Raw genomic sequence first — 14,464 nt, 5'->3', positions numbered from 1 at the left:
GATCACTTGCCAGTCCCCCCCCCCCGTCTTCGACCTTATCTCAGACGTAATCGACGACCGCCGGCCCGACCTTCTGCCCGACCACTTTTGCGAACTGACCTACTTTGCAGACTGACCTCATAAACTCTAAACTGTAACTAACCAAGTATCTCTGACCTCCGTCTTTCACCACCTTGACGGCGTAAATAAATAATCTTGCTTTGCAACCGATAAGCGTCCGCCTAATTAATTCCACTCCAAGCATCACAAGTACCCGCCTGACAGCTTCTAAGGCCCCTGGACCGACCCTCTGCCGACCACTGCCCGGGTGGGAGCTGGCCGGCTGCCCTGGGTCCCGACACCTTCCAACCCTCATTTTCTCCGATTCTACAATGAATGCCACACCAAATTGGACTTGCCTTCAAATCACTATAGTTTGATGAGAATTATCTGGATTCTAGCTTTTTCCATGAATTGTTTTTGAAATCATCATCATCATCCCCCCAAAACACATACACCTCCCACTAACTCATAACTAGGGACCTACTTAATTTGCAGTTTCACAGAAACTGAAATCCAGGACTGTCCATGAAATCAATTTTTTAAAAAATATTTAACAGAAAAAAGTAGGAGCCAGTAGTTCCTGTTGCTGGGAGGGGAAGGCACCGTCTGGCAGGGCAGCACAAAGGACAGCAGACAAGATGGCAGTTGCCCCCTTGTCCCTCTTCCCCCTGCCAGGGCCTCTCCACCAATCAGCACCAAAGGGTGGGGCTACACAAAGGGCAGTCAGCAATCAATATGGCAGCCCCCCGCTCCCTTGGCCCTTCTCCCAACCATCAATGGCGAGGGGTAAGGCTGCCACAAAACAACTGTGGAATTAGAACTTTACTTACTGGCTTTTGCAGGTTGATCGTGGTGTAGTGATTTAAGTAGACCCTTATTCATAATCTCACAATATTCCTTTTGCATAAGAGATGACCATACAGCAAGTAGAAGGAATCCACTACACTTAAAGACTGACATTTACATCATAAGCAAACTCCCCACCTAATTATGTGGAACTCTGTTCCCTGACAAATGCAGAGAAAAGGCAAGACAAATAGTCAAACAAGAATTACGAAATTTTAAAGTATAAAGTTAAATAAGAAAAATATTTTAAGTTTTGGCATGAGAATGAGATGAAGAATACAGAAAGTTTGCTAAGTTGTTGGCTGCAATTCTTTACAAATGGAATAAATAAATAATTGAAGATGTTTGCTTTTTGATATTATTTATGACCAACTCAACAGGTTTTTACAAAATTAAAAGACTACATTATAGGCAATCATTCTTCAGAACAAAAATATACCATCTGCAACTAACAGCCGACGTGATAATTAGCAATCATTTTAGCAAGACAAGAATCTGAAAGAAGTTTTTGTCTAAACTAATTTTATAGTGCAAATAAGTTAGAAAACATTATAAAATGGTCTGTATATAACCAAACACACCCAACCACACACATGCATCCAAACACTCCTACCCACCCACACCACTTTTGAGATTCCTTTAAAAAGAGGCTGGAATAAGCCACTACCTCTTTCCTCCAAACATTTAAGTCTACTTTCAGCTACAGCATACTGTGCATATCTGTTAAGACTAACACTTTTGTAGTAATGGAAGCCAGTCAGTCAGTCCAGATGTAGTTAGGGATCTTCTGGAAGGACCAGACATTTTTAAATCTGCAGGTCCAGATGCCCTCCACCCAAGGGTGTTGAGGGAGCTGGCAGGGGTCATCACGGAGCCCTTGGCCCAGCTGTGTGAGCATTCATGGTCATCTGGCCAGGTGCCGGGGGATTGGAAACTGGCTAATGTGGTCCCTATTTTTAAGAAGGGGAGGAAGGAGGACCCAAGTAATTATAGGCCTGTAAGCCTCACCTTGGTGCTCGGGAAGCTCTTGGAGAGGATCATCAAGGAGCATATCTGTGGGGGGCCTGCAGGGGAGATCACGCTCAGGGGCAATCAGCATGGGTTCACCAAAGGCAGGTCCTGCCAGACCAACCGGATTGCCTTTTACGACAAAGTAACTAAATCCTTGGATGATGGTGTTGCTGTGGACATAATCTTTCTAGACTTTAAGAAGGCCTTTGACACTGTCTGTCACCCCATCCTCATCAATAAATTAAGTGACTCTGGCATAGATGCCTGCACAGTTGGATGGGTAAAAAAAATTGGCTGAAGAGGCACGCCCAGAGAGTAGAGGTGGACGGGTTGTACACAACCTGGCGAGATGTGAGCAGTGGGGTACCCCAGGGCTCTGTCCTCAGGCCCGCACTGTTTAACGTCTTCATCAGCATGGGGTTCAACGTAGATACATGCAGGGTGCTGCACCTTGGGAGAAGGAATCCACAGCATACATACAGGCTGGGGAGTTCCCTTCTTGAAAGCACAGAGGCGGGAAGGGATCTCGGAGTCATTACTGACTCCAAGATGAACATGAGCTGCCAATGCCAGACCACAGCCAGCAAGGTGTATCTCAAGCCGGTCCAGAGAGGTGATACTCCCCCTCTATGCGACTTTGGTCTGGCCGCAGTTGGAGTACTGCGTCCAGTACTGGGCGCCGCACTTCAAAAGGGATGTGGCCAGCCTGGAGAGGGTTCAGAGGAGGGCCACCCACTTGGTGAGAGGGCAGCAGGACAGGCCCTATGAGGTGAGACTGAAGGACCTGAACCTGTTCAGCCTCAGCAAGAGGAGGCTGAGGGGGGACCTGGTGGCTGCCTACAAGCTCATCAGGGGGATCAACAGCAAATAGGCAGAGCTCTATTCTCCCCAGCACTACCTGGGGTGACAAGGAACAATGGTAATAAGCTGATGGAGAATAGGTTTAGGTTGGAGATCAGAAGGCAATATTTTACAGTTAGGGTGGCCAAAATCTGGAACCAACTTCCCAGGGAAGTGGTCCTCACCCCTACCTTGGGCAAATTCAAGAGGAGGTTGGACGATCACCTGTCTGGGGTCTTGTGAACCCAGCATTCATTCCTGCCTGTGGCAGGGGGGCAGGCTAAACGATCTGTTCAGGTCCCTTCTGACCCTAGCTACTATGAAACTGAAACACTAAGCTATGAAAGCATCAGGATGCTTAAAAAATCTAGTCTTATCTAAAGCAGTACATTCAGGTCAGCTAGTTTTTCATTTATTGAAACAGAAGTTCACAAACATAGAATTCTTAAAAGGTAATTATGCATTTTCTTTCACAAATTGTTTAGGCTGCAGCCTTTCTTGAGATTAAAAATAAAACAAATTAAAAAGAATTTTAGAATACAGTTTGTATATTTTTATGAAAGGTGGGCATTCATTTTCATCTGATGATGGTGATACTCTCACAGGATATACCATATATGGTTGAATCTAAAAACTGAAAAGCAACTAAAAGAGTTATGCTGAGTCACAAGATGGAACAGAATTCAGCTTACTCGTGAAACTGATAGCTGTCAGGTTTCAAATCACTACTTCATTTTAAAAACATTTTCTTAGAGTCAATGTTTCTAGCCAAATTCTGGTAAAGGAAGTTCATCATGCATCAATTCACCCCAGTACTCTTCATTTTTTCACATGCTTTTGTCCAATAAATCAGCTAACCAGCTGCCATCAATTTTAGCTAGATAAAATTATAAAATGCATACACTTTATTGAGAAATTGAATGAAAGTTGTTCACATCTTTTTAGACCGTTATCAAATTTCTAACTATATATTAAAATAAACTGCAGAATTGGCACACTATATGGTTTTGCTACTACTTCTTATCAAGACACCATGCTTTGGAAAAAAAACTGAGTTTTGTACAAGTTACCTTAAGAAACAAGATAATAAAATACTGCTGCTTAAGAATGATTAAATGTGCACGCATTTTACATACTTGGCCATAAAAATAGTAGCCCAAGAATAAAATATAGTATAGCCCAGCCCTCACAAGAAAAAAAAAAAACTTATCAGAAACTGCAGTGAATCATTCTCTTTCAAGTAAAGGATAAAAGGGTAAAGATCTAACTTCAATAACTGCTCACTATTGTGGTAGCTCTTGTTTTCACAATTCCAGATGGAAATAAGTCCTCCTTTACAAACTGATGTATTATACTACACATATACCTACCATATTAATTGTATTGAATCATGTCTTACCTGTAACAAGTACTTCCATATGGGCATTCAGGTCTGTCATCGCTGTCATCTTCACTTGCAACCTGTACATCATGATAATCACTGTCTCCAGGGTGACTGAACTGCTGAAAGTGAACTGGATTCTTCCTATGAAATTTAGGAATATACTGTAAGTAATAGTAAATGACATGGCATATACTATTTTGTGTGTATATGGAGAACGAGCAGCTAAAAATAAAATAAACATAATTTATTCAATAATGCATGGTTATTCATTTTTTTGTGGTTATCCGTGTACTATTATGTTGCATAAAATGTCAGTTATGAGTCATTTCTGGAGATAATTCATAACAAAAAATTTTAGCCTTCTGTTCTTGCATAAGAAACTCCATTATTAGGATGGATAAAAATCAATGATTTTTTCATTTAAAAAATCTGATTTTTTATTTAAATTAGGTTTTTTTATTTAATCATATTTTAATTTTTTTTAGGATTTGTTTTTTAAAAATACACCTATAGAAAGATAGTTTTAAATTTAAGAAAGCTCAAAGATATCATCGTGGAACAGGGATTATAACTTCTAATTGTATACTATTTGAGACAATATATTCATCTAACCTTTTTAGAAAAGTTTTATAAATAGGTCACAACAGGCCACGGACTATATTGGGGCCCAATTTTACGGGGCTCCCGGATGCTCCTCTATAGATTAGTAAAGATTAAAGAAAACCACTCTACTCAATGGGACTCAGTGCTCAGTCTAGAAGATCCCATTAAACATCTTTGTGATGCTCAGTTTCAGTTCTCAAACTGTGGATTTGTGTCTCCAGAGACAACATCCTTGTTAACAGCAGGATATAGAGATGAAAGATAATAGACCTGATTATTTACCCATCAGCCCTTTTATCTCTGCAAGTTTGTGTATACAGAGTCAAGCCCTTACCTCTCTCTAAAAATTGCAAAGTTTCAAAATGTTAAAAGAATAGAGGATTGTTGATGATGGAGTAGATCAGGGCAAGTAGGAGGAATCTGAAGATAAATGAAAGATGGGAGAAGCAGTAGAAACAAAAGAGAAACATTTTGAGCAGACTATTCCAGAAATCTTGAAGGATAAATTTCTGAGTATAGCCATTCCATTATCTGAGATCTAGTGAGGGAATGGTATGGTAGAAGGGAAAACCAATCATGGCATCAGGCTTACCAGGCCATAAAAAAAAAAAAAAAAAGAAGAAATCAATGATGAGAAGAAATCTAGAAGAAAGTGAAAAAAGCCTCAAGCTAACAACATATGCCTGCAGCACTCGTTTGATGTCTTCCTAATACAGCGTGGCAAAAATATCCCTTAACTATCCATGATTAATCTAATGAGTTGGAGATAGTTCACCTCCCAATGACTTTACAAGTATCTGCTTCAATTAGCTTTGGTAAATAAAATAATCAAATCATAATTAAGTTTTCTGATGTAGCTGCAAAATTAATCTGAAAAAATATCAAAGTAAGAAGTCATTGCTTTAAAATGTATAGTGCGTACCTTCTAAAAATGAAACCGACAATCTCCGAGTTGTGAATAATATGTATTACGGTTATATCAAACAACAACAATGCACTTTTTTTTTAGCAAGACCAGTGATTTAAAACTGATTTGATTAGAATCAAATCCACCCCGTTCATTATGCTTTCATCCAATTTAAAGCAGATTTCTCCACTGACTTCAAATGGTAATAGTACAGACACTGACTGATATATAAACACTCACCTGCCTTTTTCAGTACTTCTGTACAAAATAGAACAGTTCTATAGAAGAAACTAATACAGACAAGCTTGCCATATTAAAGTCACAACTCTCCAATTAAAAAGCAAAATGTCCCAAATTAGGTAGAGCTGAGCCATTTACTTTCCTGACATTCATAGAATTTCCTGGAAAATTAAAGCCATTGTATGGTGAAGAATCTCTATTAGATATCATCTTACAATGTACGCTGCTTATGTTAATGAAGTATTACATACAATATCTTATTAAGTTGTATTCAAACTCAATGAAAGACATTTCACCAAGTTTGTGTACAAACCATCAGACTGCATCTTCTTTGGTCTCCTTGGACAGATCATCAAAACAGACAACCTGCTCCAAAAAGAAGAGAGCCTGAACTTCAAACTTCAGAGCTATCATTCTTGGTTTATAATATGAAAGTGATTACATCCACAAACTGTAGTCTCATTCCAAACACTAAATACAGAGAAAGCACAGAACTACAAGCACAGAAAAAGAGACAACCTGAACAAACACCTTAACAAGACTTAGGATTCATAAACATCTAAGACAGAGGTTCTCAACCCCATTAGACTCCAGATGCCCCTCATTAAATGTCAGCTTTCACTTGTTTCTTGACTACAGAAAAATAGATCAATTATTTTGGGTGTAAACTGTCAGGGCCAGCTAACAACCCAAAGGGGAGGGGAGTTCAGGATGACTGGTTGCTCCTCAAGGGAGCAATCCTGGATGCGCAAGCAAAGTCTATCCAGTCTCAGAGGAAAGGCAGCAAAAGGGCAGAGCAGCCCCCCTTGGCTCTCCAGGGAACTAGCAGACCTCCCGCGTCTTAAAAGGAAGACCTATAAAGGATGGCGAACTGGAATTGCCAACAAGGAGGAATAGTCTGCACTGGTCCGGACCTGCAGAGAGCAAACCAGGAAAGCCAAGGCTGCAATGGAACTCCAACTAGCTACAAATATTAAGGACAATAAAAAGTCCTTTTTTAGACATGTGGGGAGCCAGAGGAAAAGCAAGGGCAACATTGGACCCCTGCTAAACCAGATGGGACATCTGACAACCTATGCCCATGAAAAAGCGAACTTGATAAATGGGTACTTTGCATCAGGTTTTCACCAGCCCCACTGGACACCCCTGCCCACTGTGGATCAGGGAGGCCCGGGTGAGGGAGATTCCTTACCCTCCTTCAAAGCTGACCTCATGAAGGAACACCTTGACAGGCTGGATACCTTCAAGTCAGCCGGCCCTGATGGTTTACACCCCAGGGTACTCAAGGAGCAGGCAAGCATCATAACTCAGCCCCTGGCACAGATCTTTGAGAACTCCTGGTGCTCTGGTGAAGTGCCCAAAGATTGGAAGAAGGCCAATGTGGTGCCTATCTTCAAGAAACGGAGGAAAGTAGATTTGGCAAACTACAGGCCCATCAGCCTGACCTCTATCCCAGGGAAGGTCTTGGAAAAGGTTATTGAAGAGGCCATCCTTAAACTAGCTGACGGCAATATCCTGAGGGATACCCAGCATGGGTTTGTTGCGGGTAGGTCTTGCTTGACCAATCTCATCTCCTTTTACGACAAGGTGACCTATCACTTGGACAAGGGGGATGAAATTAATGTCATATCTCTTTAAAAAAGCCTTCAATCTGGTATCCCATGATCACTTCTTGGCAAAACTGGCTAATTGCGGCCTCGACCTCACCACGATCTGCTGGCTGGGGAATTGGCTCCGCAGTAGGACCCAGAGGGTGGTAGTTGATGGAAGTCAATCATCGTGGTGCGCGGTGACCAGTGGGGTCCCTCAAGGCCTTGTCCTAGGGCCTATACTGTTTAACATTTTCATCAATGATGTAGACACTGGTATCAGAAGCGGGCTGGCCAAGTTTGCCAACAACGCCAAACTCTGTGGTAAAGCATCCACACCTCAGGACAAGAGGGTGATCCAGGCAGATCTCGACTGATCTGCCTGGATCTCCAGGCTCAGCAAATGGGTGGATGAGAACCTGATGGTGTTCAACACCGAAAAATGCAAGGTTCCCCACCTTGGGAGGAAAAACCTGCAGCATACTTATAGGCTCAGCGGTGCTACGCTGTTAGCACTACAGATGAAAAGGACTTGGGGGTTATGATTGACCACAAGATGAACATGAGCCTTCAATGTGATGCTGTGGCTAGTAAAATGAGCAAAACGCTGGCTTGCATCCATAAATGCTTCTCAAGCAAATCCCGAGACGTCATTCTCCCATTGTACTCGGCCTTGGTGAGGCGGCAGTTAGAGTACTGCATCCAGTTTTGGGCTCCACAATTCAAAAAGGATGTGGAGAAGCTTGAGAGAGTGCAGAGGAGAGCCACACCCATGATCAGAGGTCAGGAAAACAGACCTGATGATGAAAGGCTGAGAGCTATGGGACTCTTCAGCCTGGAAAAGTGCAGGCTTAGGGGCGATCTGGTGGCCACATATAAGTTTATCAGGGGTGTTCACCAAGATCTTGGGGAACATCTGTTCACCAGAGCGCCCCAAGGGATGACAAGATCGAATGGTCACAAACTTCACCACGACCGATTCAGCCTGGACATAAGGAAGAACTTCTTTACTATCCAAGCCCCCAAGGTTTGGAATAGACTGCCACCAGAGGCTGGTCAAGCACCCACTTCGAACGCCTTCAAGACACATTTGGATGTTTATCTTGCTGGGATCCTATGATCCCTGCTGACTTCCTGCCCCTGGACTCAATGATCGTCCAGCCCAAATGTCTATGAAATCTATGAATTCTTCTGTTGCAAAGAATTCAGGAAGACCACAACAGGTCAAAATATTTTTGACACTATGGATTCCTATTTGAAATCTCTGGGCTTCTCTTGTGAATTACACACAGGTGTTTGCACAACTAATATTGCGATACACCTGTGGCATCCTTAACTGGATCTTGTGGAACCCCATGGCACCAAAGCACCCTGGTTGAGAGTCAAGGATCTAAAACAACTCAGTATATAGATAAGCATTAAAGCCCCTATCAGCCTTAGTCTCTCCAATGCTGTGATAGTGAGAAGCCTGATTATTTCAGCTACTATTTCTGCACAAAGATATTGAGCTGACCTTATTTCCATCTTGAGACTGAAAATTATATGTAAATTTTCACCAGGTAAACTCCTATATTTGAAACCCAAAGCCAGAACTACTACCATCATGTTATACCTACACAACATCTTACTCGCAGCAATACCAAAGCAGGAGAGATTTTCAGGAAGCTTGCCTTCTTTAAAACTCATATGATGCACTATTATTTCCTCTGAAGTACATGCAATATAAATATTATCAATTTAAAAGTAAGTTTGTTAGCTGGTAATAAATACAATGCACAAATGTACACAGCTCTTTAGAAATAGCCGATAGGTATTACCATAATTTTGGTAGCTTTTCAGATTAACCCCTGAAAAGATGGGCTGGGGAGAAAGAAATAGAAAATTTAAGACGCTCCTTTTCTTTCAAAAAGATATCAGAGAAAGGAGAAACCTCCATTTGGCCCTTTGCCCAAGTAAAATATTGGTCAGTAAAGAAGAGAGTAATTAGAATGAAACATGCTCAAGAAATAAACAGGGCTCTCAAGACCTCCTGCAAACCATCTCATATACCTCCCCCCCCAAACCATTCTACTTATTAAAAACTGATGTTGCATCAAATATTGCCAAGAACACTTCATTCACAGTTATTTTCCCCAAATATGCATCCAAGCACAAGTGCATATCCAGTTCCCCAAGGACCCAGCAGTCTTTGGGATTAAAAAAAAAAAATAGGTCATATAACATTAGCTTCTCTAGCTGTAAGGCTGAACTCTTTTTTCTTTTTTTACATTCTTACAGTGTTCCTTAAAAAAAAAAAGTAAAGTTGCTGCTTCCAAGATTGAACAATAGCTACATGAAATTCATATCAACAAACCAAAAACTGTTATGCATTATTTTATAACTAAATACTGTTTATCTTGCAAAGGACATTGTCTGCTAGACATGAGTGACCAGAAAGAAAAAAAACCCTATTTTAGAGCAAAATGGGGCCAAGAAGACTAAAAATCCTACAAGAGTTGCTAATGAAATGCATAAATATTACTTGCTGAGGGATATTTACCAATAAAGGTTTTATGCATGACCCTCAGGGAAAAAACACACACACCAATAATGTATTACCGAGTCAAATGCCTAGGTTATACTCCCATTGTTCTTTCAGTGCTATCATCCATCATCCTATAAATTCCTGCCTCAGCCTCATCACATTGAACACAAAATGCAACTAAACCCTACCTCTTAGCATACATGGTTTTTAAGACAAGTTTACAGTCCTACTTTCATGCTCCATTCTGTTTTCATAGTGACATAAGATTTTATTTTATTCCAATACTGACTAGCTTCTCCTTATTTGCTCCAAACTGAAATGTGGCTTATGAACTCTAACCCTTTCTACTTCCTTCCAGCTCATGCACGCAAGTCCTGAACAATGCATCGTAATCTGAAGTTTAGCTGTGGCTAACTTTCTTCTGCCTCCTGAGTTCAAATATGACTAGTTAGAAAAATTAAATTTCAAGTCAAGTTTTCCAGAGAGTTAAATAAACCCCCATCACAAACAAGGCTCTGCCACAAACATGACAGTCTTTAACAACGTTTGCCTGAACAGCTACCTTGTTTCTGTACTTTTATTTTTAAATGAGAATATATTATTGGCGTATTGCTCAACCCCAGAGGACCACTGGACTTGTACCCTATCCTTTGACCTGTCCTATTTGGGAAAGTCTGTCTAGGGTTTCACACAAACATACCTAAAAGTTCACACACACATCTTTCAACTGCCTCCTGGTGCAACCCCCAGGGAAGACAAGAAACATGTGAAACTGTAGTGCTCTGTGGTAGCAGAGTTTGAAGAGAGGAGAACCAAAAAAAATAAAAATAAAAAAAATGCTGTTCAGCTTTGCAGGCTGGAAGCACTTCAAAATGTTGGCACAGATCATGCACTTCACAGGCCAAGCCAAGTCTGGGGTAAGCCATGAAAGGCTCCCTCATCAGAATTGCTGAAGAGGTTGAGAGAGATGGGGATGGCATGCAATTACTAACTTCTACAGTACTGAACCTTTATACTGTGAAACAGAAGAACTAATATACAAAAAACAAGGTTTGTTTTAGCTTAGTACTAAAGACTAAACACCAGGTTATACAAGAATAAAAATGTGCATAATTTAAAGTGCTGAACAGTTTGGGGAAAGCAGTTGTATATTTCCATAAACTCACAGAACATGTCATTGCTTGGGGCAGATTAGATAACCAGGTTCAAAAAAGGGACTGGATAAATTAATGGAAGATAGATCTATTATTGGTATTGAACAGAACGGTTGGAGAGGTTTCCTCTGGCATCTTTAAACCAATAACAGTGGATGACAGAGAGGATACTGAATAAGGGTTAGATCATTCTAGATACCTGGTTTAATGCTCTCCCTCTATAGCAAACATTTCTGCCAGTCAGAGACAAAATACTGGGCTAGACAGATCATTGGTCTGACCCAAATGGCATTTTTTGTGTTCATATGTTCCCTAAATGCAAATATTTAAAATATCACTGTCTTTAAAAAGCTTTATTTGTTAATAGAACAACCTTCTGTTGATCTTCCTCGTCACTTACATTTCTTCTCTCTACTGTAGTCACAGTTGTCTAGTTTTTCGGCAAACCCATCATTGCCTATTTCTTTAATGAACTATGTCTTGTAGTTTGTTGAAGTATTTAATCCCCAGCTTAGTTTATTATACTGCCTGTCAGTAAACTTCCTATGCTTCTAAAAAACACTGCTGTTATATTTGTTCTTTTCCAACAACCAGGACTAACATTTTAACCACTTCCTCTTTCATGGGGTAACAAGCAGATTCTTAGCAATTGTCTGAATCTAGCTTATTTACAGCTTTGCTTTACCTGTAACAACCTGTTCCATACATGCAAGGGACCCTCTTGTGCTGAGTTTGCTTAGAACTCTGCAGAGCATCTTTGCTTCCTGTTGAATCAGAAACTCCAATACCAGGATCTGAATTTACATCAAGCTCTGGAGTCTCATCCTGTGAAACCTGAGATTGGGATGACTTGTCCTGGTGAGCTGGTTGGCTTGCAGAAGGGATGATCTGTTCCATGTTTTCTATTTCATTGGTCTTTTTGGTCTTAGTACAGAGCTGGCCTTCTGCCACTAGCCTGTGGTCAGAAACTTGGCTATGGGTTTGCCAATCACTTTTTTCCATAGATCTTTCAGTCTTTTGTATCACAGACTTCTCATTCCCTTCTATTTTTTTCACAGCCATTGCAAATGGGGTTCCAGATGCACTCTGTGAAATGGAAGACAAAGGTCACAATCTTCAGACACTTTAATATTCAAAACAAAGAGAGCATAAAGACTAGATATGGCTATCTTTCACTCCATTCAAGATATAGTTTAATTCTTTTCATAAACTGAGGGAAACTAATGCTATTTTGAGCCTAAAAGGATCAAAAACTTAATACCAGCTTTAGAGATACTTGTGGCTTCTGTAGCAATAACATTTTCTTGGTGAAGTAATTAATTAATTGCAGAATGGCACTCAATCCAACTTTCCCTGTAAAGTATCAAGAAAGATGGTTATGCTATGTTCCAGAACAAAGCACAACATTTTTGAAATGGTGTTTCTCAGAAGAAATGCACTTTCTAGGACCTGCAGCTGTTGAATGAAAATGATGTCGCAGGTGCCCTCACATTTTCCAGACTTGGTGTTGTGGAACTGCTCAGTGAAACTGACACTCCAACATAAAAATGTATCATAAAATATCAAAAGTGGCACATAATCACAATATAGGATCAATCAAAGTTAAGCACTACTGTGCACATGCAGGTAAAGGTGCAGTTGGATCTAATGCACAATCCACAGGCCACCTGCCATGCCACACATGCATGGCAGGTAATGTGATTTTGGGACCATTCACTAGATCCAATTAGGTCTTACTGCTGGAGTAGGGAGAGCCTGAACCTGGGCTCCCCCTGCATTCGCAAGATGTAGCCTCCCATAGTCGGGAGCCTCCTTTGCTGATACAGATCCCAGCCAGAGGAGCCACGCAGAGCTCAGACCAAGAGTCCCATGCCTGATGGAGCTCTCGGTACTAGCTGTCCATGTGGTGCAAAAACCCTGTCAGCTGTGGGACTCTCAACCCCATAACTGTAATGCACTGCTGTGGTCTCATAGCTGTGGCAGTGCATGGAGCACCCTGCGGCTGGGAGATTGCAGCTGCTGCAATCTCCCAGCCACTGCCTGGAGTGCCTGAGTCCTGGTACCCCCATCGCTGGGGAACTGCATTGTGCATCTCCGTTACTGGGAGATCAGAGCAGCTGCAGTCTCCCAGCTGCAAGACTACCTACATATACAACATAAAGATAGATAGAAACCAGCTATAAAGTTATTACATGTTTTTGAGCAATAACTTTATAGCTGGTTGGAGCTTTAAGGCACAACAGTTAATTTGCCCGTGTAGCCAGTTTAAATTTACTGTACAAGTGACAAGGTAATTGCATAATAGATATGGGGGGAAGGGATGATGAGGGCGGGGGAAGCCGTGGGCCACCAAACCATGCGGCACCCACAAGGACAGCCCAGCCTGAAGAAGGAGAACATCAGGAACCTGCAATCCATGGGGCGGCCAGCAGTACACCACAGGTAAGCAATAAGGGGCCCTTTGGGCATCAGAGCCAGGGGACAACAAAGGCGCCAGTCACAGGGCTCAAGTGCCTATACACTAATGCTAGAAGCATGTGAAGCAAGCAGGATGAAATAGCACTCCTGCTTGCAGAAAACACCTACGACTTAGTAGGGCTAACAGAAACCTTGTGGGATTCTTCCTACAACTGGGCAGTGCACATTGAGGGTTATAAGCTGTACAGAAAGGATAGAGTGGGGAAGAGAGGGGGAGGGGTTGTGCTCTACATCGATGAACGCTATACATCGACCCTTATCAAAACGGAAATCGGAGGAGGAGAAAGTAGAAGGATTGTGGGTTAGGTTACATGGAGGTCAAGGAGAAAGATTTGGTGGTAGGGGTCTGCTACAGATCCCCACACCAAGGGGAAGAACTAGATTTGGGGCTCCTGAGGCAGCTCTTGGAGATCATAAATACTAGGGAGGCAGTACTCATGGGGGACCTAAACTACCCAGACATCTGCGGGGAGACGCAGACAGCAAAGTCCCACCGTTCACGCAGGCTTCTATCCTGTGTACAGGACCTCCACCTGACACAGGAGGTACACGGTCCCACTAGGGGGAATGCCTTACTAGACCTGGTATTGGCAACGGGGGATGACATGGTAGGAGACCTACAGATCGGTGGTCACCTGGGGAACAGTGATCACCAAATAATAGAATTCATCATAAGACATCGAGTGGGTAAGGTAACTAGTAGGGTGAAAGTACTAGACTTTAGGAAAGCTGATTTCAATGAACTCCGGCGTTTAGTCAAAGATGCACTGCAGAGTAAGAATTTTGAAGAGATGGGAGCCCAGGAAGGGTGGCTGTGCCTTAAGGAAATGATCCTTTGGGCACAGA

At 41.8% G+C, this 14,464-nt stretch overlaps 1 protein-coding gene across 4 annotated transcripts in view; it reads right to left on the bottom strand.

Annotated features, from left to right (window-relative positions):
• The window catches only part of APLF (aprataxin and PNKP like factor), a 90,188-nt gene that overhangs the window by 26,634 nt on the left and 49,090 nt on the right, over positions 1 to 14,464 (bottom strand). For all 4 annotated transcript variants that reach the window (XM_006021488.3, XM_025201451.1, XM_014518900.2 and 1 more), the window contains 2 exons: positions 11,826 to 12,226; positions 4,139 to 4,264 (listed from right to left, as the gene is read on the bottom strand). In XM_006021488.3, the coding sequence (XP_006021550.1) occupies positions 4,139 to 4,264; positions 11,826 to 12,226 (527 nt within the window). The remainder of the gene's footprint in view (positions 1 to 4,138; positions 4,265 to 11,825; positions 12,227 to 14,464) is intronic.

This window comes from Alligator sinensis, unplaced genomic scaffold (genome assembly GCF_000455745.1).
Source record: "Alligator sinensis unplaced genomic scaffold, ASM45574v1 scaffold939_1, whole genome shotgun sequence".
NCBI classification, from domain to species: Eukaryota; Metazoa; Chordata; order Crocodylia; family Alligatoridae; genus Alligator; species Alligator sinensis.
Note: the sequence above shows the minus strand (reverse complement) of the source record. Positions and strands in the feature narration are given on the sequence as shown.